The following is a 24,517-nucleotide window of genomic DNA, read 5'->3' as shown; positions in this document are numbered from 1 at the left end:
GAGTCTCCAACTCAATCCCTCTAGCGCCACCAAATGTCAAAAATTTCTTTGTTATTGCTAATAACTTTTGAACCATAATGGCTAGAATCAAAATTCCTTTGTCGACGTATTCCTTGGCTCAAGCCGATTCGATTGAATTCGACGTCATTTCCGTCATGACAAATTGTCCTCCATTTTTAATTATCTGAAAAACTACTTTTTCGAACTCCTCCTAGGCCATTGCTCCGATTCTCACCAAAATTGAACCAGATCATCTCCAGACCGTGCCGACCAAAAGTTATGGAATTCATAAAAACGCTACATGTCGTTCTCGAATACCGTGCAAATTAATTTTACGTAATGCTTGCAAAAAGAGACATAAGGCTGTATCTCCGCAATGCTTTTACTTATTTAGACCAAACTTGGTACATGTCATCATAAGTATGACCTGAGACGCTGCGTTTCGGCGCTGTACCATCGACTGGTCCGGAGATATGAAATGGCTATTTTTGCTCATAACTTCTGAACAGTTTTTCCAAAAATCATAAAAATGATCTCGTTAGATTCAGGGCGTCATGCCGAGTCGAACGATATCCAATTTTCCCATATCGGCTATTTTGGCTGTCGGCCATTTTGAATTATGTGCTAAAATGCTGTATTTTTTGAACGCATGAACGAATTGTTACGAAACTCGGTAAGGGTCATCAGTACGATGCCCTGAAGGAGCCTGAGAAGTTTCGAAACAGCGTCACCTAGTGGTGATTTTTTTTCAAACGCTTATAACTTTGGGTGTGGTACACTTATTTTCACGGGAGTCATCTTTTTGAGTTCCTGAATAGGGATGGGTACCGAAACCCGGTATTAAACGGGCCCCGGTACTGAATTTTGCAAGACCGCTGTATCGATAAGCTCGGACGTTATCGGTTCTGCTGTCGGTACTGGAGAAATTAAGTAAATACACGCAAGTTGGGCTACTATTTATTATTCCTATAAAGACGTTATCTTGAGCATGTTTATATCGCCAGCCATTTCTATATATAAACTATATTTTAATTAAACCATTTGTCTGTGATGCAAATTTGCAATTAGTTCAGAAGAGAGAGAGAGAGAAGAGAGAGAGCGATCTCTCACGCAAAGCCACAGCACGCACAACACGACAGCCCTTGCTTAATGAGTGACAATGAGGACAGAACTAAACATTCAACGTAGTTACACTTTAGATCTGGGATATTATTATAATATATTTTGTATTTCGGCTTCCAAAGATTATAAAAAGAAGATATTTGAGATAAAACCGTTAAAAAACGAGACGATCTGTCCAGCTTAACTTCCTTTACTTCACAGCAATGCGGAGCGCTGTCAGTTCTTCCTAAAACCCAAACGTAACCGTCGAATCAGCACGATCGGCGATTGTTGCAAAATGCCGTCTACTACTGTTGCAAGATCAAGAAAATGGCTATTAAAAACACAAAAACCTGTGCAAGAGACGCTGTTCACAAGGCGGTGCGCGCTCCGAAACGGACTGCAACGAGACAAGAAAAGAAGCCTACTTGGGCTTCGTGTGTCCTTAACTATATAAATAAAAAATGTCAAAATGACCAGCTCTGAGATTCACTTAAACACAGTTTATTCACTTAAACACAATTATGTCTTAAATGGACGTAAATAATAGGGAGAAAATGATGGTGCATCAGTCCCCATTATCTGCACTCGGTCTTAAAGGGGCAGCAGTCTAATAGCCTAAACCTGCTGACGATTCAGCCATTAATGCAAATCAAACAACAAAAGGCAGAGAAAATCACTCACAGCTTTTGAATGAGTAACTTTAGATTTAATAAGCATTATTCTATCTATGATAAATGTCACAGGTCGAGGGGAGGAACGCTCGGGTGACCAACCACCCCCCCTCTAACTGAGTCACCACCGTGAGGAGCCGACACCACAGGCACACAACAGAGGACCCGGAGACAGAGATAAATTTCAAAGGAGTAACAATCTTTATTAAGCCAAAGGTTTCTCACAGTTCAAGAGACTCTCGTCGATGTATGATGATGGAGCAGGGGGGTTGAAGCTTACTTCTCCCCAGCGGTGCTGCAGATTTTCCCCCAGCGGTGCTGCAGACTTCCAGACTCAGACAGTAAGTATGGCAGGTAAGGATTCTTCACAGTACAGAGTACTCTCGTTGGTGCACGATAATAAAGCAGTGGATTAAAAGCTTACTTTTCCCCCAGCGGTGCTGCAGACTTCCAGACTCGGACAGCAAGTATGGCGGGTAAGGATTCTTCACAGTACAGAGTACTCTCGTTGGTGCACGATAATAAAACAGTGGATTAAAAGCTTACTTTTCCCCCAGCGGTGCTGCAGACTTCCAGACTCAGACAGTAAGTATGGCGGGTAAGGATTCTTCACAGTACAGAGTACTCTCGTTGGTGCACGATAATAAAGCAGTGGATTAAAAGCTTACTTTTTTTTCCAGCGGTGCTGCAGACTTTCAGACTCAGACGGCAAGTATGGCAGGTAAGGATTCTTCACAGTACAGGGTACTCTCGTGGGTGCACGGTAATGAAGCAGTGGATTAAACGATCACTTTATCAGCGTTGCTGTATACTTCTGGGCTCAAACAGTAAGTAGAACAGGTGAGGATATTCACAGTACACAGTACTCTCTCTTCAGTTCACAATAGGGAGACAGTGAGTCATAAGGTTACTTTACCAGTGGTGCTGTATGCTTCTGGGCTCAAACAGCAAGTAGAACAGGTGTGGATCTTCACAGTACAAAGTACTCTCTCCTCAGTTCACAGTAGGGCGACAGTGGGTTAAACGATTACTTTATCAGCGTTGCTGTATACTTCTGGGCTCAAACAGTAAGTAGAACAGGTGAGGATAGTCACAGTACACAGTACTCTCTCTTCAGTTCACAATAGGGAGACAGTGAGTCATAAGGTTACTTTACCAGTGGGGCTGTATGCTTCTGGGCTCAAACAGCAAGTAGAACAGGTGTGGATCTTCACAGTACACAGTACTCTCTCTTCAGTTCACAATAGGGAGACAGTGGGTTAAACGATTACTTTATCAGCGTTGCTGTATACTTCTGGGCTCAAACAGTAAGTAGAACAGGTGAGGATAGTCACAGTACACAGTACTCTCTCTTCAGTTCACTGTATCACTCTGGGCTTCTGACGGGGGCAGATATAATAACCTTCCACGAACGTGTAAGCATGGATGGGGGCCACTTCTCAACAAAGACACAGCACACTTGTGTTCACTTCAATTCCACAGCAATAAATCAATGTGTATCAATAAGGCAAAAGCACTGCAATTCACTCACACGATAGGGTTGGACAGAGGCCCCACTCCGGCCGTTGCGCTCGTTTACAGGGTTTTCACTTTTAATTCCTCCTCATCACACTCTGAAACACATAGCTCCTCCAACAGTCAGATCCACATTCACTGTATCCTCTTCAAGTGGTTCAAATGTTCATAAGATGAAAACAATTCACTTATCTTTCCTCTCTCCTTCCACAGCACAGATCCAGCCCTAGCTCGGCCCAGCAGTCTTCCCACAAACGATCAATCTGACCCAGCAAACTCGAATGGGCGATCTCCACACTCCAACGATTTTTCCAAGGAAGCCTGTATCCAGCACTGCCCAGAGTCAACCCTTTGGGATCTTGACACACTGTACACCCACCAACCGCGCTGCAAACACTCTCTAAATGCTCCTTTTATATTGTGGCTTATGAAACAGGGAGTCTGTGTGAGTGCCGCTCCTCTCTCTCTCTCACCTGCAATGCATTAGCGCTAATCAGTACGGGCATGTTTCCATCACACCCGGAACTGTAGTGGAGTGTTGCACCCAATATGTTCCCTCAGGAAACTCAGGACTATCAAGAAGGTTCCGTTTACTGAGCGATTTTGTCACCCGTGACATAAACTATACAGTGCTATTTTATATTTGATTACTAGGTTTCTTTTCAGACAGAAACAATTACCTGAAAAGATATGTTAGTAGACCTTCCTGAAATTAAAGCACTTTGTATATAATTTGTATCTTTGATTAATTGTATTCTTGTGTTTGTACTTGTATAAACAAAAAAAGCCTGCACACTGCTGCATAACAAAAATATATTTTTCTTCGTTTTGCTTTTTCTATTTTACATTTCAAAATATAAAGTTTAATTATGTTCTTAACTCTTAAAATAAATAAATAAATAAATAATAAAAAAAACACCAAAAAGAACCGATAAGAATACCGTTAAAGTACCGGATCGATAAGCGGTATCGGTAAGAGTAGTAATACCGATAAAACCTTAACGATACCCATCCCTACTCTTGAGTGACCCAAATTAGACAAAGAACTGCTCAGACTTATGCCACCTGGCAGCTCTGTGAACGTAGGCATCCAATGCCTGAACTGGACAGGTTTAGTTGTTCCTGATCTGGGCTATTAAAAGGTGGAGGATAAAAGGCCTGCAACATTGGGCCCCCAACATTAGCTGGGACCTTAGAAATATAACCGGTTTTGGGGAAAGAAATGCTTTCACCATACCATGTGCAAATTCCAGGCATGAAGTAGCAACCAACAGGGCATGCAAATCCCCAATTCTCTTGATAGAAGAAATAGCAAGGAGAAATAAAGTTTTCAAGGTAAGGAAACCCCTTTTTTTTCTGAAACCTCTTCAATGGGCTCGAAGGGAGCCAATGCCAGACCCTCAAGTACAATGGTCAAATCCCAAGCCAGTGCTCTAGAGTGCAGTGCAGGTCTCAACCTCAATGTACCATGGAGAAAACGAGTAATTAGGAGATCCCCAGAGGGGTATGGATGGCCGATGCAATCGCCACATACACCTTTAAGGTAGAAGGAGATAATCCAGCAGAGAAACGGTCTTGCAAGAAATCAAGAACTGTACCAACAGGGCAGTTAACAGGATCTCGGTGACATTCACCACACCAGGTGGAGAATAATTTCCATTTCAATACATAGTTTTCTCATGGAAGGAGCTCTGGATTGGAGAATGGTCTCAATCGGTAGCAAAGATATCGGGAAATGCGTACTCGTGTATCGTCAACCACACCTAACTCATCACATCCAGTCCATGCAGAGCTGGATGCGTGAGGGAGAACCAAATAGAGCAATGTGTTGTACAAACGATGTAAAAGGTCGACTTGACTTTAGTTTGACCAAAGTTCTCCCTAAGAGACTCGGGGTGAAGTCTCCAATTCCTGGGCCTCAGCCTCTGCCTCAACAGGATATTTGCTCTGATATATGAGACCAGACCATCAGTGTGTTGTCCGCCATTCGCAGAGCGACCACTCATGATCACCCCCAAATTGTGAGGGAAGCATCCATCGATAGCACTATGCATTGACAAAAAGCCCCCAACTGGGGAGGATCCAAGGTTCTTCCACATGACCGAGGCACATAGGCTTAGTGTCTAAATCCCTCCTCGAATGATCGTTGGACAAAGCAGGCACCTTGGCACTGTTTTGGGACACTGACACCTTGGTGCCCTGAAACGGCGAACCGGCAGGGAAACCGAACTGGCAGCGCTGCGACCCTCCTCAGAGAGTCGCACCAGAGAGGGCACAGAGGAGAAACGATTTCTTAAAACCGTCCCTACCCCAGAGGGGACCACTCTTAGAAGCCTGATCGCCTCGGTGTCAGGGCTTCTTCTTTGTCCAAGCTTTTTCAGAGATAAAACAGTCCTCAGATCTTGCATGTCTCTAACTGTACCCGCCATTGAGCCCAAATGGCGATGCTCTGTTTTGCACTCTGTGCATGGCCGTGGGAACTAGGGATGCTGAGGGTGCTGGCGACACCCCCTGGCGACAGCTGTTTCACGACATTGAAATTTAATATGACGTGACTTTAAATAACTTTTTTTTTCTGCTGTGAACGCGCACGCAACTGTAGTGTGCTCAATTCTCAAAACGCGGCACTCAAGTTAAAATAAGTTCAACAAAAATGCACCTCGAGACCTTGCATTCCCCCAAATTCGCCTGTATGTGCTGTAATAGTAATGTAATGGTCTAGTGGTAGAACATTAGACTAACGTACAAGAGTTTAGGCTATGTGCACAACTGTAGTTTCGAACTTCCGCTTTTGTCAGAAGTCGGCGTATCAGTTTACGGTCTACGACTGGCCATCCGCATCCACTAATAAACAAACAAGATGAGTGCTGCTGTTGTACGAAAAAAAGAGTTCTTAAACACATCTAAGTTTCTAAGAACTGTAGTGGATCTAACGTCCGTTTCACACCCGTTTGCAGTGTGTGTTGCGGTGCAGGAGCGTGCTGTTAGTGCGTTCACATATTATGATGCGTTTGCACAGTCAGTGAATAACTGATCCGCGGCTGTACAACAAAGTACACATACTTAATGTTTTTATTTAAAATCCAGAAGTTAAGCTGCAACTTATTTTTAAAAACAAAAAGATGTGTCAGCATTGCGATTCTTTGTATGCACGTTTAAACACAATCTAAACAATGTAAGTTAGGGCTATTAGCTACTCCATGCATTACAAGTTGCTCAAGCAAGTGGTCAAATATTTCCTATATTAAAATCGCAAATAATTTAAATTAAAACTTGAAATTGACAAAAGCAGCCGACTTGCCTTTTCTTTTGCATTTTAATTTTAAAACAATAGATCTTGCGTGTCACAAAACTTATTTTTCCACCTCCACGATCGAGACGAGTTCATTCTGTCGCCTGGTTGAAGTAAATTGTAGTTTTCCTTGATTAAATGTGCATTTATGGTGAGATTACTACATGTTATTTAATTAAACGCATTTATGGTGAAACTACTAACATTTTCAGGTCAATCTTTATCATTTTGACCACCAGCGTTTGCAGCACAGCAGAAATAGATTCGGTGTGGAAACGATCGCTGTGCTGCTGTTATATACCACATCAGTGAAAAGTGAAAGCCCTAACCTGTTTACATGGTGATCCACCTACAGTTCTTAGAAACTTAGATGTGTTTAAGAACTCTTTTTTTTTTCGCACAACAGCAGCACTCATCTTGTTTGTTTATTAGTGGATACGGATGACCAGTCGTAGACCGGAAACTGATACGCCGACTTCTGACAAAAGCGGAAGTTCGAAACTACAGTGGTGCACATAGCCCATAGTTTCTGAGTCCTAATCCATACTCGCACAGTTATTTTTTCCCCTCATTAAAACCGATTATGTTTATCAGTTGTTGTCAAGCAGGGACATACGGAGGCGTATTGCATTCACTTGAAGAAAAAAAATCTGCTCTGTTTTTCTGAATTAACGAGTTAATTTTTCATGAGAAAAAAATAATTGCTCTGTTTTTCTGAATTAACGAGTTAATTTTTCATGAGAAAAAAAGTTTTGCTCTGTTTTTCTGAATTAACGAGTTAATTTTTCATGAGAAAAAAAAGTTTTTGCTCTGTTTTTCTGAATTAACGAGTTAATTTTTCACGAGAAAAAAAGTTTTTGCTCTGTTTTTCTGAATTAACGAGTTAATATTTCATGAGAAAAAAAAAGTTTTTGCTCTGTTTTTCTGAATTAACGAGTTAATTTTTCACGGAAAAAAAGTTTTTGCTCTGTTTTTCTGAATTAATGAACTCCTTCAAAATCCTGCCAGGATCTCTATTTTAGGATTGCATGGAGGAAACATGCCTTCGACTACGCACCTTTCTAGTTTAATCCGATTTTATTTTACTTTGGGTTTGAGGCATTGGGAGATACTGCTGTCTGGCATTGTTATTAGTACGTCAACTTTGCGCAGACACCTCAAGACTTTGCGCCTGTTCAGACGAAAAGAACATTCGGATCTGCTGGACATTGCTGTGTTTCTCCAGGATCAGCTGAACCGATATGGTATGCTTCACGGATACAAGATGATGCATCTGAAATGCATTCAGGCTGGCTACGTGGTGACACAAGAGACAATCAGGCAATTGTTGAAAATACTGGATCCCCATGGAGGGCAACTGAGGCGCAGGTGTCGTGCCAAGGTACTTACCCCTGATAGAAAGCGTATCCCCGGTCGCGGGAGCGCGCTCGCATTCAGCAGGAGGTGCGTCATTGCTTTGTCCAAGGTGAATTAAACTATAACAAGTGAATTGTTTAAGTTATCGTTTTACTGTTGTTGTTTTTTTTTAATCGACGAGGTTTAGCAAAGACAGATATCACGTGGCCCATCACAAACAAATTATTTTATTCTTCTGTGGGCAAACGATCGAGCTTCATGCACGGAATGGAAAAATTCTCACGAGAATGTCTAAAGTTACTGAAAAACTAAGACGACCATATCGTTCAAACAGCCTGTGGATATAAAATTGTTCTAACAGAAGTGAATATGAACACATTTCTTTTTTCCTGACAAAAGTTATAGTGGGATACAGATTTTTTCAGACCGTATTTTCGACCTGCCAAAATATCTATCCCCCCCCCCCTAAAATCTACAGATGATGGCCTATCATTAAGTGTTTTTAATTTTGTGAATACTGTACATCATGTCTAATAACAGAAGTGAATATGGACACATTTCTTTTTTCCTGACAAAAGTTATAGTGGATACAGATTTTTTCAGTCCGTATTTTCGACCTGCCAAAATATGTATCCCCCCCCCCCCCCCTAAAATCTACAGATGATGGCCTATCATTAAGTGTTTTATTTTGTGAATACTGTACATCATGTCTAATAACAGAAGTGAATATGAACACATTTCTTTTTTCCTCACAAAAGTTACAGTGGGATACAGATTTTTTCAGTCCGTATTTTCGACCTGCCAAAATATGTATCCCCCCCTAAAATCTACTGATGATGGCCTATCATTAAGTGTTTTATTTTGTGAATACTGTACATCATGTCTAATAACAGAAGTGAATATGGACACATTTCTTTTTTCCTGACAAAAGTTATAGTGGGATACAGATTTTTTCAGTCCGTATTTTCGACCTGCCAAAATATGTATCCCCCCCTAAAATCTACTGATGATGGCCTATCATTAAGTGTTTTATTTTGTGAATACTGTACATCATGTCTAATAACAGAAGTGAATATGAACACATTTCTTTTTTCCTCACAAAAGTTACAGTGGGATACAGATTTTTTCAGACCGTATTTTCGATCTGCCAAAATATGTATCCCCCCCCTAAAATCTACAAATGATGGCCTATCATTAAGTGTTTTATTTTGTCAATACTGTACATCATGTCTAATAACAGAAGTGAATATGGACACATTTCTTTTTTCCTGACAAAAGTTACAGTGGGATACAGATTTTTTCAGTCCGTATTTTCGACCTGCCAAAATATGTATCCCCCCCTAAAATCTACAGATGATGGCCTATCATTAAGTGTTTTATTTTGTGAATACTGTACATCATGTCTAATAACAGCAGTGAATATGAACACATTTCTTGTTTCCTGACAAAAGTTACAGTGGGATACAGATTTTTTCAGACCATATTTTCGATCTGCCAAAATATGTATCCCCCCCCCCTAAAATCTACAGATGATGGCCTATCATTAAGTGTTTTATTTTGTGAATACTGTACATCATGTCTAATAACAGCAGTGAATATGAACACATTTCTTGTTTCCTGACAAAAGTTACAGTGGGATACAGATTTTTTCAGACCGTATTTTCGACCTGCCAAAATATGTATCCCCCCCTAAAATCTACAGATGATGGCCTATTAATAAGTGTTTTATTTTGTGAATACTGTACATCATGTCTAATAACAGAAGTGAATATGAACACATTTCTTTTTTCCTCACAAAAGTTATAGTGGGATACAGATTTTTTCAGACCGTATTTTCGACCTGCCAAAATATGTATCCCCCCCCCCCCCCCCCCTAAAATCTACAGATGATGGCCTATCATTAAGTTATAGTAAACTTTTGTCAGGAAACAAGAAATGTGTCCATATTCACTGCTGTTATTATGTACAGTATTCACAAAATAAAACACTTAATGATAGGCCATCATCTGTAGATTTTAGGAGGGGGATACATATTTTGGCAGGTCGAAAATACGGTCTGAAAAAATCTGTATCCCAACTGTAACTTTTGTCAGGAAAAAAGAAATGTGTTCATATTCACTTCTGTTATTAGACATGATGTACAGTATTCACAAAATAAAACACTTAATGATAGGCCATCATCAGTAGATTTTAGGGGGGGATACATATTTTGGCAGGTCGAAAATACGGTCTGAAAAAATCTGTATCCCACTATAACTTTTGTCAGGAAAAAAGAAATGTGTTCATATTCACTTCTGTTAGAACAATTTTATATCCACAGGCTGTTTGAACGATATGGTCGTCTTAGTTTTTCAGTAACTTTAGACATTCTCGTGAGAATTTTTCCATTCCGTGCATGAAGCTCGATCGTTTGCCCACAGAAGAATAAAATAATTTGTTTGTGATGGGCCACGTGATATCTGTCTTTGCTAAACCTCGTCGATTAAAAAAAAACAGCAATGACGCACCTCCTGCTGAATGCGAGCGCGCTCCCGCGACCGGGGATACACTTTCTATCAGGGGTAAGTAGAACTGTAAAATAAACTGACAAATATTATTATATTATATATATATATATTATATATTTATATTATAATATTATTTGTAAAAATGTGTTCTATCAACACCAGGATGGTGTAATATTTGACTACTATAATGTTGAAGAAGTAAACACTGGCAGTGTTGTTATTTGCATTGGTGTTAATATTCCACTCTCTTAGTGTTCGTATTGTAACACTGTCGGTGTTGAGAGAGGCAACACTTTGGAAAGTGTTGAATTAACACTTTGTGGGTGCTTCCCAAATAAACACTTTTAAAGTGTTGAAATTAACTCTATAGACCCCTTTTGCGCCGACGTCATAGTTACGTCACGGCACTAGCTGGAGCTTAAATTACTTTTATTATTATTAAATGTCATCTTGTTGTGTTATTTGGTGCAAGAATCGATGAAAAATGAATATGCTGTAACTGGAATTTTTATTTCTAGAAAATATTCACATCATTACAACTTTAATATAGACGGATTTCCTGTTACTTTATCCACTACAGTAAAAGACCTGGGTGTTATACTAGACCGCAACTTGTCTTTCGAAAATCATATTTCATATGTTACAAAAACAACCTTTTTCCACCTTAGAAAGCTACGTAACATGCTATCTGTTTCTGATGCAGAAAAGTTAGTTCAAGCATTCATGACCTCGAGACTAGATTACTGTAATGCTTTATTAGCCGGTTATCCTGCATCCTCAATAAACAAGCTACAGTTAGTACAAAATGCAGCTGCTAGAGTTCTTACTAGGTCAAGAAAATATGATCATATAACACCAATTTTATCATCTCTACACTGGTTACCTATTAAGTTCCGTATCAATTACAAAGTACTACTATTGACCTATAAAGCCCTAAATGGTTTAACTCCTGTGTATTTAATGGACCTTTTTTCGCCCTACAATCCACCGCGTTCTTTAAGATCACTAAATTCGAGGCTTCTGGTCATTCCTAGGATATCGAAGTCCAGTAAAGGAGGGAGGGCGTTCTTGCATTTAGCTCCAAAACTCTGGAATAGCCTTTCCGATACGGTCCGAGGCTCTGACTCACTGTCACAGTTTAAAACTAGATTAAAGATGCATCTCTTTAGTCAAGCATTCATATAATGCTTAAACTTTTATTCCTCTGTTGAATCAGATCAAATGCATTAATACTATTAAACTTGAAACGTCTGTAGGTTATTTGTATAGGTTGCATAGTATTTACAGTCATTACTTTCCTGTGTGTATTGTGTGGATGACGGGTGGTTGGGCTGATATTGTGTTTTTGCGGTAGGTGGTATGCCATACGGAACCGTTGCCACTGAAATGCATTTCCGCGACAGTGGGGCTTGACAGCCTTAGTCAAACCGGTCGGCGTGTATAGTTGGGTTGCGGAGAGTTTGTGAGATTGTGGTTTTTTAACATCTACTCTTGTGTAATGGAAATCATTATGAACATCAGCTATGCTAATTATTTTCCATCTGCCTTTCTGCTGTTATCTCGGGATGATAAATGAAAAATTGCGTTCGTTAGCCCCAGTTTTGTATCCAGCCTCTCACGGAGACTTCAGATGCCCCAACGCCTGTGAAGAGACGACTCAGCGCCTGTGAAGAGACGACTAAGCGCCTGTGAAGAGACGACTAAGCGCCGACGATATGTTATGCCCTTAAAATTAAATGTTTAACTAAATGTATTTTTTCCATGTACTTTTCTGAAATGCACTTTTTGTAAAGCTGCTTTAAAACAATATGTCTGTTGGCCAGAGGAGAACTGGCCCCAACTGAGCCTGGGTTCTCCCAAGGTTTTTTTCTCCATCCAAACACCTGATGGAGTTTTGGTTCCTTGCTTTTGGCTTCTTAGTTGGGGACATTTAAAGGGGGGGTTGACTGCTTTTTTTCTTTGCATAATTGTATTTATGGGGTGCAATATAACATGTATTCGTGGTTTTTATTTTTTTAAAAGTCTTATTTTTCATAAACTTCAGCTTTATTGTCAGCCGCGCTCTCCTCTGTCCCCTGAACGAACGGTTGACTTCCTGATTCTATGGAAACACTCCCTCAGAAACACGTAGTCGTAGATTGGTTAGTTTGGGCCGGTGTGTTGTGATTGGCTAAACTGTCGCAAACGTTGTCCGGAAGGTTGACACCCATTACCATTACCGGTCTAATCATGTAAATAATGGTGTCGATACTGCAGTATCTGTTTGAGGCAGAATCAGGCCGAGAAAGCAGCGTTGAAGAGAATCAAGCAGAACCTCACCACACACGGCTCTTACTAAACCTTTCTGAATGATAATTTGCTACATTTTTTTTAACTTTATACACGTTTGTTTTACACAATAGCATCTGACTGGCAACAATAGCAACTGACTGGCTACTAATGTCATTCTCAAACAGCGTTGGCATGTTTACGTTCTTGATCAAATCGAAAATAACGTCATAAAGCATATATACATGAAAAATACGTTTAAAACATTAGTACTTATAGAAAATTAAGATCCATAATGTTTCTATGAGTTTGTCGTGGACACAAAATAGCATAGGCTAACTAGTAGTGGCTAAAAAGCCAGCGCTGGCATTTGAAAAAAATAAAATAAAACACAAGGCTAACGTTACGTCTGGAATTACATGCAAATACATTTAAAATGATGAAGTCTTAGCCTACTTACAGATTGTGGCCCAACACTGCTGCCTCTTGTTTTAAAGTCGGAATAGCAAAGCAAAATTTAAGATGAGATCTCCTTTATGTCACATTTACATCTCCTAGATATAAATGAGCACTAATTGAGACCAAAGTGGTTTTCTCATTCTTCTCAAATGTCTCTCCTGAGAATTAAGTCTCACATTGAGCACAGTGCAAGTTCTCTAAATTCTCTCACAGCTGTCTCTTTTCCAGATCTCAACTAAGAGAAAAATGAGACATACTGTGGCGCTATCAAATATGTCTCAATTTGATCTCAGTTATATCTCAGTGAGAAATATGTCTCGTACTGCTCACTATTTGAGTTCTCGGGATTCTCTTAACGTTGTCTCTTTCAGCAAAAAGAAAAAATAGAGTAATGCAAGCTCTCAAATTAGTCTCAGTATGAGACATTATTTAATATTATAGCTCAATCATATCTCAGTTTATCTCAGCGCAAAATTTAAGAAAAGAAGTCAATTCAGGCAAATAATTTGAGATGGTTTACTAATGTTCAATGTACAAAATGTGTTGATTTCTGACACAAGCAATTCATTAATTACAATTTTGAGTTCCAAAACGTAACCCATCAAAACATAAGCCATAATATGCTCAAAAGACACCTTTGTGAACTTTCTAAATGTTGACATTGTGCTGACAGAATTCACAGCGAAGCTTTATTGTATAGAGCAGTAAAAGAGTGTGTAACACATAATAGAGCACATGCTGTTTTAATTCAATTCATTCAAGCACCCTGATAATACAATAGAGGCAGTTCATCTTGCCACCACACACTCTGACCATGACCCACTGTTGCATCCAGTATAAACCCAACATTAAGGGGTTAAAACTTTTCAAGTGTGTTGGGGAAATTAGCTGCAAAAACAATGCCAGGCATAGATGTCAAGTCAAAGAAAACAACTTTACCCAATGTATGATCCAAGGAAACGACTGTATTAACAGAGGTTTCCAATAGGGGGACAACATGACTGCATGTACCATTTGTTACACTATCATGCAGCAAAGAAAAACCAGCATCTTTGAATTCATGAACAAGGGCCCATTTGGCATCTGAATGTTCTGAGGTAAAGAAGAACTCAATCTGTCCATACTTTCTTTGTCCATCACTAGAAAAAAACGACTGTAAAATTGTTTCTTCTATTGCCTTTTTCCATAGTGTTTTGATGTGAGATAATTTCTCTTAACTTGTGCCCTGTGAAAGATCCTTACTGTTTTAGATCTGATGCAATGACCAGTATGTCTTTCCAATGTAGAGAGTTGAACTGTGTCCAGTTGAAGTTCACTAGATGCTCCATATAGTTTGGTCCTAGACAAATCATTGTTTTCCTGACAGAAACTATCATCTTTAGTCATCCGTGTGTAAAATTCATCTATGGCATTCCCTGGTTTTATGGTTTGTGAAATAACAGGAATAGACTGCACAAGTTTGACTGCATGGACCATCTGCATAGGTATATTTTGAGTGTCATGTATGAGCCTTAACAAATAGCCATTCTTGTCCTCAAAATGGAAACACGAATGAGTCCATAATGGACCAAGGGCCTTCACACTGTCTGCTAGGTGCACAAGAAAGTGTACATTTGCAGTCTCGTACCGCTCACCATATAGATTAGCCATTTGGGAACAAAAGTTCCACAGTAGTTTCTCTGCATGATCAATCTGTTCAACTGATATGGATTCCATCAACAAAATGAAAATGGCTTCACTTAGTAGAAGGAAGTGCTGGTAGTACAGTGTTGCGAGAATTCCACGGAAAACAACAGGTCCATAGAATATCAAAATATCCCGATATTCTGATGCTTTAAAAAACATTCTGTGAGATGTCACTGATCGAGGATATCGAGTGGAGGATGGAGGAGAGATATCCTGAAATCGCCTGTCAATTTCCTTTGCATTTTTTGCCATGCTGAAGGGCTGACGAGAAAACTCTGGAGAAAACCACAGAACCATCAGAAGGCGCATTACTCCAAGAAGGACTGAGTGCATGTAATCTATGGCAGTGCCTTTGATAAGGTTATAACATTTAAGTTTGCTAAGCCAACAGGGACCCTTCACCCCTTTAACGGGGGTTTTGGTCTCACTTGAGATTTTCATATCAAGAGCAAACTTTTCATTTGTGCGCAGTGGGCCTTTTGGATCTCCATGTTGGTATGGGAATGCATGAACATGTCCCCTTTCCCCTGTCTTTACAGTCTCTCCTGGCTGCTCACATTTATGACATCCAAATTTCCCATTGTATTGCACTGAATTAAGAACTAATGACGAAGGCAAGTCGCATGTTCCAGCAATGGTGAGCACTTTACATACAAAAGGTTCAGATGTCAACTCTGCAGGTTGCACAAGAATTCCATCATCCGCAAGTTTACTCAGTGTGTCACCTAGTGGTCTAAGGAATGTAACCATGGATGGTTTTGAGTCCCCATACCAAAGTCCAGCAAATACCATATTCTCTCTTTTTGTGCGTTCCATGAAACTCAGTTCATTGATGATGCAATAAAAAGGCCACACTGAAAACTTGGACGATTTGAAAATAGGTACCCCATCTGTGTTCCAAGTAAGTGAGATGTTTTTAGGGTCACTAAGAGGACCACCCCCATCTACAAGCTGTTTGTAAATTTCTGCATCATATATATCTTCAATGTTGTTAGGATTTGTCTTCTTCCTGCTAAATCTAAAGTTAAGTTTCTCCTGAAAACCTGGCTTGAGAAACATTGACCTTATTTGAGCATCAATTGGAACCTCTATGAAGGATGATGAGCTTTCTTCTGACACACTGGTCCCACAAGATAGACATTGTAATTGTTCACCTTCTAATGACCCAAAACAAGTACTGCAATATTTATGCAATACAATAGGAGATGATGTGGCATGTGAGAAAAAAAAAGTCTTTCAACTTCTGTACACTGTTTAAGCAGTCTGTATTCAGACTATCAGGACAAACCAACTTAAGCATTTTAAGCAAATCACTAAGGGCCTTATCAGTTACTTTATGACAGTTTACATAAGCCATGATGATCAGAAGGCTTTCTGCAACAGTTATTGATGCATTGTTATATAATGGTTTGTGTGTTGTGTCCTTGAAATTTGACTCTTCTGCACAGTCCTCACTCAAACCCTCATCAAATCCCTCATTGAACAAATGTCCATCATCATACGTCCAATCCCCCACATCAGGGAGAGCTTCCTCAAATAATTGAGATGGATCATACTCAGCATTGCCATGTAGTTCAGTTGTTACGTCATCAGGAGGATCTCTGAAGGCTGATCTGGAAGATGGTTCTTCATTGTCTTTGATAGAGTTAACAGTTGAAATACTCTCTTGTGCTACCACGCTACCTTGTGCTGGTAATAAAATAAATTAAAATCATTAGGGGGCAAAAAAACATCTTGTCACAACACAAAACTTATATTGTCTCAACCTGTATATCACTTTCTTACACTCAGATTATTGTGTCATATTTTAGCAGGATCTGGGGTCACATTTATAAAACTGCACGTAGGATCCTTACTAAAAGTGTATGTGCACCCAAAAGCCAAAAATGGCATGCGCAAAAAAAATATTCAGACTTATAAAACCGTGCGTACGCCAGAACCTGCGCAACATTCACTTTATAAATCCCAGTCAGCCAGAGTCAGCAGAAGATTGTGTGCAAATGCGTCTCCTCCCCGAAATGGCCCTATAAGGAGCTTACAATTGCTAGTTTTACTATGCATATCCTCATCTGCATATCATTTGCATACGATTATTCATCCATGTGATCATCTAACATGTTTACCGGTAGGTAGCCTACAAGACATTAGTCAATATGAAATATGGATGTGCATCAAGTCACATTACTAAAAATGATTTAGTTTGCCTTTTTATTTAAATAAATAAATGAAATAGTGTAAAATACATTTATTTTTCTTAATCTTTTCCACGGGCTAAATTGTATTTTTAATTGAAATAGATTTAGACCATGTTGTGCATTATTTGCACAAAGCTATTTTCTCAGACAATTATTCGTCTATTCATTTAATATTCAGCTATCATGATAAGCAATTATGGTTAACATTAAAGCTCAGCATGCCAGAAGAAAAGTGTTCAAAAGCATTGCATCCACAACAAATATTTCTATTTATTGAATATTTAATTTTTTGTCAAGTCATCTTCATTTATATAGCGCTTTTAACAGTGTAGGCTGTTTCAAAGCAGCTTTACTGAGACAAATGGATGTCTAGCTTTTTCTAGCTAAATTTAGTTGTGATTAATTCACTTCCGTCGCAACGTTCATTAGTTATTAAATTAGGGGCGGCTAAGACGACACCGTTCTCTCTACACAGACTTTAATGCGAACCTGTGATAAACTCTGATGGCGTTCACATACGCATTAAGAAATTATTCTAAGATTATGTGCATTTCAATCTATGTTCGCAGATTATTTCTCTCTCTTCAGACCAAGATCAAATGAACTTGTCTGGCGATGTAATGATTTCATGTAGGCCTATTTTAAATGTTTAACTCCAATGAGAATGGCATATTCAATCTAAATGTTTAATCAATTTATTTAAACTGTTATTGTGAACATGCACTGTAGCCTATTTATGATTACTACTCATAATGAAGATTTACGGTTTTACATCAGGCTATATTATGCGTCAGTTTCACTAAACGGCCCAACACGCTCGCTGACGCGGACATTTAAGAATGGATGGATATTTGCTTCAAGTGATATGCTTGGTGAGTGAAATTATTATCTTTCTGTAGCTGTATAATTTTCTTTGATTTTCTGCCTAAAAGTGACCAAAAAGACATTTAACTCCAGCTCACCATCGGTGTCGCCAAACTGTGCCGTCTCCAAAACATTTGTACGCATGAGTCAGAGTTTGCGAGCAGGGACGCAATGCCTGTTTCAAGGCCTTTTTTGTGCATACGCACGCTTTATAAATGAGACCTCTACTCAGTGAAAAAATATACTGTACATCATTACAGACAGACAGGGTGTGTGTACCTGGCAGGTGGTGAGAGACTTGATGTCCGAGAGTGAGCGCGGTACATCCTGCATGGACACCTGGATGTTGGGCGTGTTCCCCTTGAAGTGCAGCGTTTTGGGTTCCTCCAGGAGGCACACCTCCATGCTGTGTTCCGCTGCTGCTACCTCCTGACACAGCAAGATGACACATCAGTGGTTCACACCTTTTTTCTAGATCAATATTAGTCTCATTTTGCTTAAATTACATTTTTCAGATTTCTCACCTGAAACAGAATTCTGGTGAGAAACCTTCTTGTAAGAAACTCAAAAGATAAAAAAAAAAGAAGAAGAGAAGAATAAGAGAAAGCTATTTAGCCATGCTTGATTTGACCAACTGTAGACTGCATTCTATCTATTTACAGGACCTGTGATTCTTAATCAGAACTAATTTTGTTCAGGATCTCTCTCTCCTCTGCACATGGGACTGGGTGTGGCTTTTGAACATGAAACACACAACAACACATTTCATAAGTTACCTAAATATTGCTGATCAGTCTCCACATGAACACTAGTGGCTGCAGGGAGGGATGACTGCAGGGAGGAAAATAAGGCATTAAATATCCTATCTGCTGCAAATTTACTGCAACACAACTATGCCAGGCTACTCACCAATTGTGCAGCCCGTCTTGGTCGTTTATTTGGGTCTTCTTCATTACCAGTCCTTCGCCATCGTTTTCCAGGTTTTCGTCTGGTCATTTTGACACTCCAATACTATATAAATACAGACTCCAGTTGATGGAATATACAGTGGAACTTTTTGTAAAAGTAAAACTCAATATTCTGATGAAGCGTTTATTCAGTAACAGAGGTTTATATCTAATCAGCTCTTTAGTAAACAGAAATACATTTCTTAGAAAGTGTCAATTTTCCACTTCCAAATTTCTCTGTTAATTTCTTTGTACCATTTTGATTTCCCCCTATGATAGATATTATATCTTATTTTATCACTTCTACTTTCACTTATTTATTCTTCATCCTGCATGAATTCTCTCTCCTAATTGGATGAAATGAATATGTCACAGGTCGAGGGGAGGAACGCTCGGGTGACCAACCACCCCCCCTCTAACTGAGTCACCACCGTGAGGAGCCGACACCACAGGCACACAACAGAGGACCCGGAGACAGAGATAAATTTCAAAGGAGTAACAATCTTTATTAAGCCAAAGGTTTCTCACAGTTCAAGAGACTCTCGTCGATGTATGATGATGGAGCAGGGGGGTTGAAGCTTACTTCTCCCCAGCGGTGCTGCAGACTTCCAGACCCAAGAGAAAGTATGTCAGGTAAGGATTCTTCACGGTACAAAGTACTCTCGTTGGTGCACAGTAATGAAGCAGTGGATTAGAAGCTTACTCTTCCCCAGCGGTGCTGCAGACTTCCAGACTCAGACAGTAAGTATGGCGGGTAAGGATTCTTCACAGTACAGAGTACTCTCGTTGGTGCACGATAATAAAGCAGTGGATTAAAAGCTTACTTTTCCCCCAGCGGTGCTGCAGACTTCCAGACTCAGACAGTAAGTATGGCGGGTAAGGATTCTTCACAGTACAGAGTACTCTCGTTGGTGCACGATAATAAAGCAGTGGATTAAAAGCTTACTTTTCCCCCAGCGGTGCTGCAGACTTCCAGACTCAGACAGTAAGTATGGCAGGTAAGGATTCTTCACAGTACAGAGTACTCTCGTTGGTGCACGATAATAAAACAGTGGATTAAAAGCTTACTTTTCCCCCAGCGGTGCTGCAGACTTCCAGACTCAGACAGTAAGTATGGCGGGTAAGGATTCTTCACAGTACAGAGTACTCTCGTTGGTGCACGATAATAAAGCAGTGGATTAAAAGCTTACTTTTCCCCCAGCGGTGCTGCAGACTTCCAGACTCAGACGGTAAGTATGGCAGGTAAGGATTCTTCACAGTACAGGGTACTCTCGTGGGTGCACGGTAATGAAGCAGTGGATTAAACGATTACTTTATCAGCGTTGCTGTATACTTCTGGGCTCAAACAGTAAGTAGAACAGGTGAGGATATTCACAGTACACAGTACTCTCTCTTCAGTTCACAATAGGGAGACAGTGAATCATAAGGTTACTTTACCAGTGGTGCTGTATGCTTCTGGGCTCAAACAGCAAGTAGAACAGGTGTGGATCTTCACAGTACAAAGTACTCTCTCCTCAGTTCACAGTAGGGCGACAGTGGGTTAAACGATTACTTTATCAGCGTTGCTGTATACTTCTGGGCTCAAACAGTAAGTAGAACAGGTGAGGATAGTCACAGTACACAGTACTCTCTCTTCAGTTCACAATAGGGGGACAGTGAGTCATAAAGTTACTTTACCAGTGGTGCTGTATGCTTCTGGGCTCAAACAGCAAGTAGAACAGGTGTGGATCTTCACAGTACAAAGTACTCTCTCCTCAGTTCACAGTAGGGCAACAGTGGGTTAAACGATTACTTTATCAGCGTTGCTGTATACTTCTGGGCTCAAACAGTAAGTAGAACAGGTGAGGATAGTCACAGTACACAGTACTCTCTCTTCAGTTCACAATAGGGAGACAGTGAGTCATAAGGTTACTTTACCAGTGGTGCTGTATGCTTCTGGGCTCAAACAGCAAGTAGAACAGGTGGGGATCTTCACAGTACAAAGTACTCTCTCTTCAGTTCACAGTATCACTCTGGGCTTCTGACGGGGGCAGATATAATAACCTTCCACGAACGTGTAAGCATGGATGGGGGCCACTTCTCAACAAAGACACAGCACACTTGTGTTCACTTCAATTCCACAGCAATAAATCAATGTGTATCAATAAGGCAAAAGCACTGCAATTCACTCACACGATAGGGTTGGACAGAGGCCCCACTCCGGCCGTTGCGCTCGTTTACAGGGTTTTCACTTTTAATTCCTCCTCATCACACTCTGAAACACATAGCTCCTCCAACAGTCAGATCCACATTCACTGTATCCTCTTCAAGTGGTTCAAATGTTCATAAGATGAAAACAATTCACTTATCTTTCCTCTCTCCTTCCACAGCACAGATCCAGCCCTAGCTCGGTCCAGCAGTCTTCCCACAAACGATCAATCTGACCCAGCAAACTCGAATGGGCGATCTCCACACTCCAACGATTTTTCCAAGGAAGCCTGTATCCAGCACTGCCCAGAGTCAACCCTTTGGAATCTTGACACCAGTGGCGGCTGCTGGTCTTTCAAAGAGGGGAAGCTCTTTTTTCTTCTTCTTTTTTTTAAACTCGACTGTCAGGTGTGGGAATGGTGAAAAGAGCGAGGACTCGATGCAGAGTTGATGGGCTTTATTTTATTGATAAAAACAAACAACTACAAAAAACAAGGGGAATAAATTGGGAGCAAAAAAGGCAGGTAACGAGGGAGGACAGGTGGGGCAAAATAACTAATAATCAGGAAACAAGATGGGAGTCGACACAATGACAGGAAAGCACATATGGCACAACAAACACATGACAAGCACAAGCCATGTGCTCATACCAAACATGACAAAAACACATGACCAATAAAACAAATTAAAAAGCAATTGTGCTCACACAAAATGAGACCTGAAGAACGATGAGAACACTCATAAGACACGTTTTCACACAGAACATGACAACATGAAAGCACACAGCTAGTTTAAAACACAAGCTGTGTGCTACACAGCACAAGACAAAACATGACATGAAATCACGCGGCCGATGTAAACACAAACCATGTGCCGCACAATACACAACACACTGAACAGAGCGAACACGACAAGACAGAGTGCTAACGTTACGCATGAGTACGACCATAAGGTCATCCTGTGCACTCACAACCGAAAACAAACACGCGGAGAATGCATGTCCGAATCCCAACACAAAAGTGAAACCAAACTAGACAGATGTGCCGTGATTCAAACACCACGCCCGCACACGTAACAACAAGACACCTGACATCGACGGAAGAAATGTGGGAATTAGGTTGAACTGTGAAATATCTGATGAAAATTGCAAATACTAAGAAATATGTTACAGTAGTTCGTCTTTCGAGAAAAATACACACAAAATTCGCGACGAGACTGAGCACGAAGTCTTTAAACTAGCTTCCGCGTCAGCGATTTTTTTATTGGGTGAAATCACTGTCAATCAAAAGGAGATGCAATCCTCCAATCATCACGCGGACGCCCGGACGCCAGGCCAGCCCACTTCCCTATTAAACCCAGAGACGCCCGGCGTCCGTGGGCGGGACATAATCGCAGCATTTATCCAATGACCGTCTAATTTAACAGCACTGAAAAAAACTGTTCAAAGCAGCCCCATTGAAGTCAATGGACGCCGAGCTTCAACGGGGAAATGCCATAGGAAAATGCATGCACTGTGACGCGCTACAGGTATGCATGAGAAGGAGATCAAGTCAGCCGACCTATTTGTTGCTTATTCTGAACGAACTCGTCTTCGAGATTACCGTGTTCTAACGCATTTTTACTCATTAAAATGTTAACACAATAGTACACATTTGATCATTATTTGTTTGACATTATAGGGGAAGCTGAGCTTCCCTTGCAGTCTTAAAGAAATCTCCACTGCTTGACACACTGTACACCCACCAACCGCGCTGCAAACACTCTCTAAATGCTCCTTTTATATTGTGGCTTATGAAACAGGAAGCCTGTGTGAGCGCCGCTCCTCTCTCTCTCACACCTGCAATGCATTAGCGCTAATCAGTACGGGCATGTTTCCATCACACCCGGAACCGTAGTGGAGTGTTGCACCCAATACGTTCCCCTAGGAAACTCAGGACTCTCAAGAAGGTTCCGTTACTGAGCGATTTTGTCACCCGTGACAAATATCCCGAAAATGCATTTTCTGTTTACTGAACAGCAGGGAGAAACAGGGAGACTACGGTCATTTTCACAATAATGGCAATAACTGGCATCAGAAATAATATAGAGCTGTTTTATTAATACTCGGCTACTGCACTGTTATGTACCACAATTTCAAAATCTTAAGTCAAACAACAAAATAATTATTAACATCATATTATTTAAGTACTGTTACGATCTCTTCTGAGTCGCAACAAAGTAAGGGAGTCACCACACGCAAGCTGTCATAATTCATGAGTTTATCCATGAAAGACAAAAAACGTTAATGATCAGTGTAAATGATAATCAGGGTGTCAGCAGATGCGTAGGTGTACTTATTAACAACAGCAGTCCAGCCCATCTCAGTCCATGAAACGTTCAGCGACAACAGATATCCCACATGAAGTGGCGCAAGCGACGGTGGTGATCTCCCATACTCCAAAACCTCTCAACGAGTCCTCCTCATCCTCGTGACAGGAACCCCAAAGTACCCCCAAGCGAACAAATGAGCACAAGTTCAATCGACTCTTCTCTTGCTCTCATCTCAGTCCCAGTCTTTTATTGAGCAGCATGATGACCTTCAGGTGTATAACCACGCCCTTCAGCCAAATCACCTGTAACTCAGAAATGACGAGTTACTCACTGAAACCGTCACACACCCCCCTTTAAAAGAGATCCGTCACAAATCGGATAAAAAAAAACAAACAAAACAAAAAAACAACAACAAACCCAACACCATAAATGTATTAATCATATTTCTAGGCACATTGTTATACCACCTCTGATCACAGTACAACCATGATTACCACAATTATTTCCATTCACCCTTCAGCCCCACTTTGCCATCAGCAATCTGGATCCTGAAAGCAAATTAAGACGACAAGAGAGCACAGAAAAACAGAAACAACCATATCACCATTGCACTTAATTGATCAGATCAGGAACACGAAATAACACATCTGCCACTACGTTATCTGATCCTTTAATATGTCTAACAACCAAATTGTAGGGTTGTAAAAAAAGTATCCAACGCATTAAGCGCTGACTCTGCGACTGTAAAGAATGCAAGAATGTTAACGGATTATGATCAGAAAACACCTCCACCGGCATTCCTCCCCCCACATACACATCAAAAAACTGAAGTGCCCAAATTAAAGATAAAGCTCGATTACAGAGTAATTTTTCTGATAGGTGTTAAACTTTCGAGAAAAGAAACTCACGGGATAGTCCAACCCATCCTCCCCGGTCTGTAATAAGACAGCTCCAGCACCAACCTGGCTGGCATCCACCTGTAACTTAAATGGCATATCCAGCCTTGGGGCAGCTAGAACAGGAGCAGAAGTCAATAACAATTTAATGTTTTCAAAAGCTCTCTGGCAATTTTCACTCCAGTCAAACTTTACTGAGTTTTTAAGCAAGTCAGTCAGCGGAGAAACCACAGTTGAAAAGTTTGGACAGAAACCCCTGT

General features: G+C 40.5%; 1 protein-coding gene and 1 long non-coding RNA gene across 3 annotated transcripts; both read right to left on the bottom strand.

The window, feature by feature from the left end:
* Positions 1-1,953: 1,953 nt before the first annotated feature.
* Positions 1,954-3,911, bottom strand: LOC148976944 (uncharacterized). Its single transcript, XR_016145679.1, has 2 exons — positions 3,307-3,911; positions 1,954-3,210 (listed from the first exon to the last, which is right to left on the bottom strand). It is a non-coding gene; the product is annotated as an uncharacterized LOC148976944 (long non-coding RNA).
* A 9,812-nt stretch (positions 3,912-13,723) lies between these two features.
* LOC120495008 (uncharacterized) lies at positions 13,724-24,147 on the bottom strand. 2 transcript variants are annotated; one of them, XM_089117475.1, is made up of 5 exons: positions 23,385-24,147; positions 18,827-18,928; positions 18,694-18,748; positions 18,197-18,346; positions 13,724-16,547 (listed from the first exon to the last, which is right to left on the bottom strand). In XM_089117475.1, the coding sequence occupies exons 2-5, from the start codon at positions 18,911-18,913 to the stop codon at positions 16,045-16,047; spliced, it is 795 nt and encodes a 264-aa protein (XP_088973601.1). In that variant the 5' UTR covers positions 18,914-18,928; positions 23,385-24,147; the 3' UTR covers positions 13,724-16,044. The 2 variants fall into 2 exon arrangements, with proteins under 2 accessions (XP_088973601.1, XP_088973602.1); XM_089117476.1 differs by lacking the exon at positions 23,385-24,147 and having other exon boundaries at positions 18,827-21,421.
* Positions 24,148-24,517: the final 370 nt, after the last annotated feature.

Source organism: Pimephales promelas, chromosome 12 (genome assembly GCF_988280905.1).
Source record: "Pimephales promelas chromosome 12, fPimPro1.hap1.1, whole genome shotgun sequence".
Lineage (NCBI taxonomy): Eukaryota > Metazoa > Chordata > Actinopteri > Cypriniformes > Leuciscidae > Pimephales > Pimephales promelas.
Note: the sequence above shows the minus strand (reverse complement) of the source record. Positions and strands in the feature narration are given on the sequence as shown.

What these genes read in the sequence shown, in the direction of transcription:
- LOC120495008 (XM_089117475.1), bottom strand. Translation starts at nt 18,913, where the DNA reads ATGACCAGACGAAAACCTGGAAAACGATGGCGAAGGACTGGTAATGAA. An exon ending in CAAGACGGGCTGCACAATTG is followed by an intron (nt 18,749 to 18,826) that starts GTGAGTAGCCTG and finishes TCCTCCCTGCAG; the next exon opens with TCATCCCTCCCTGCAGCCAC. An exon ending in AGTCTCTCACCACCTGCCAG is followed by an intron (nt 16,548 to 18,196) that starts GTACACACACCC and finishes TTTTATTACCAG; the next exon opens with CACAAGGTAGCGTGGTAGCA.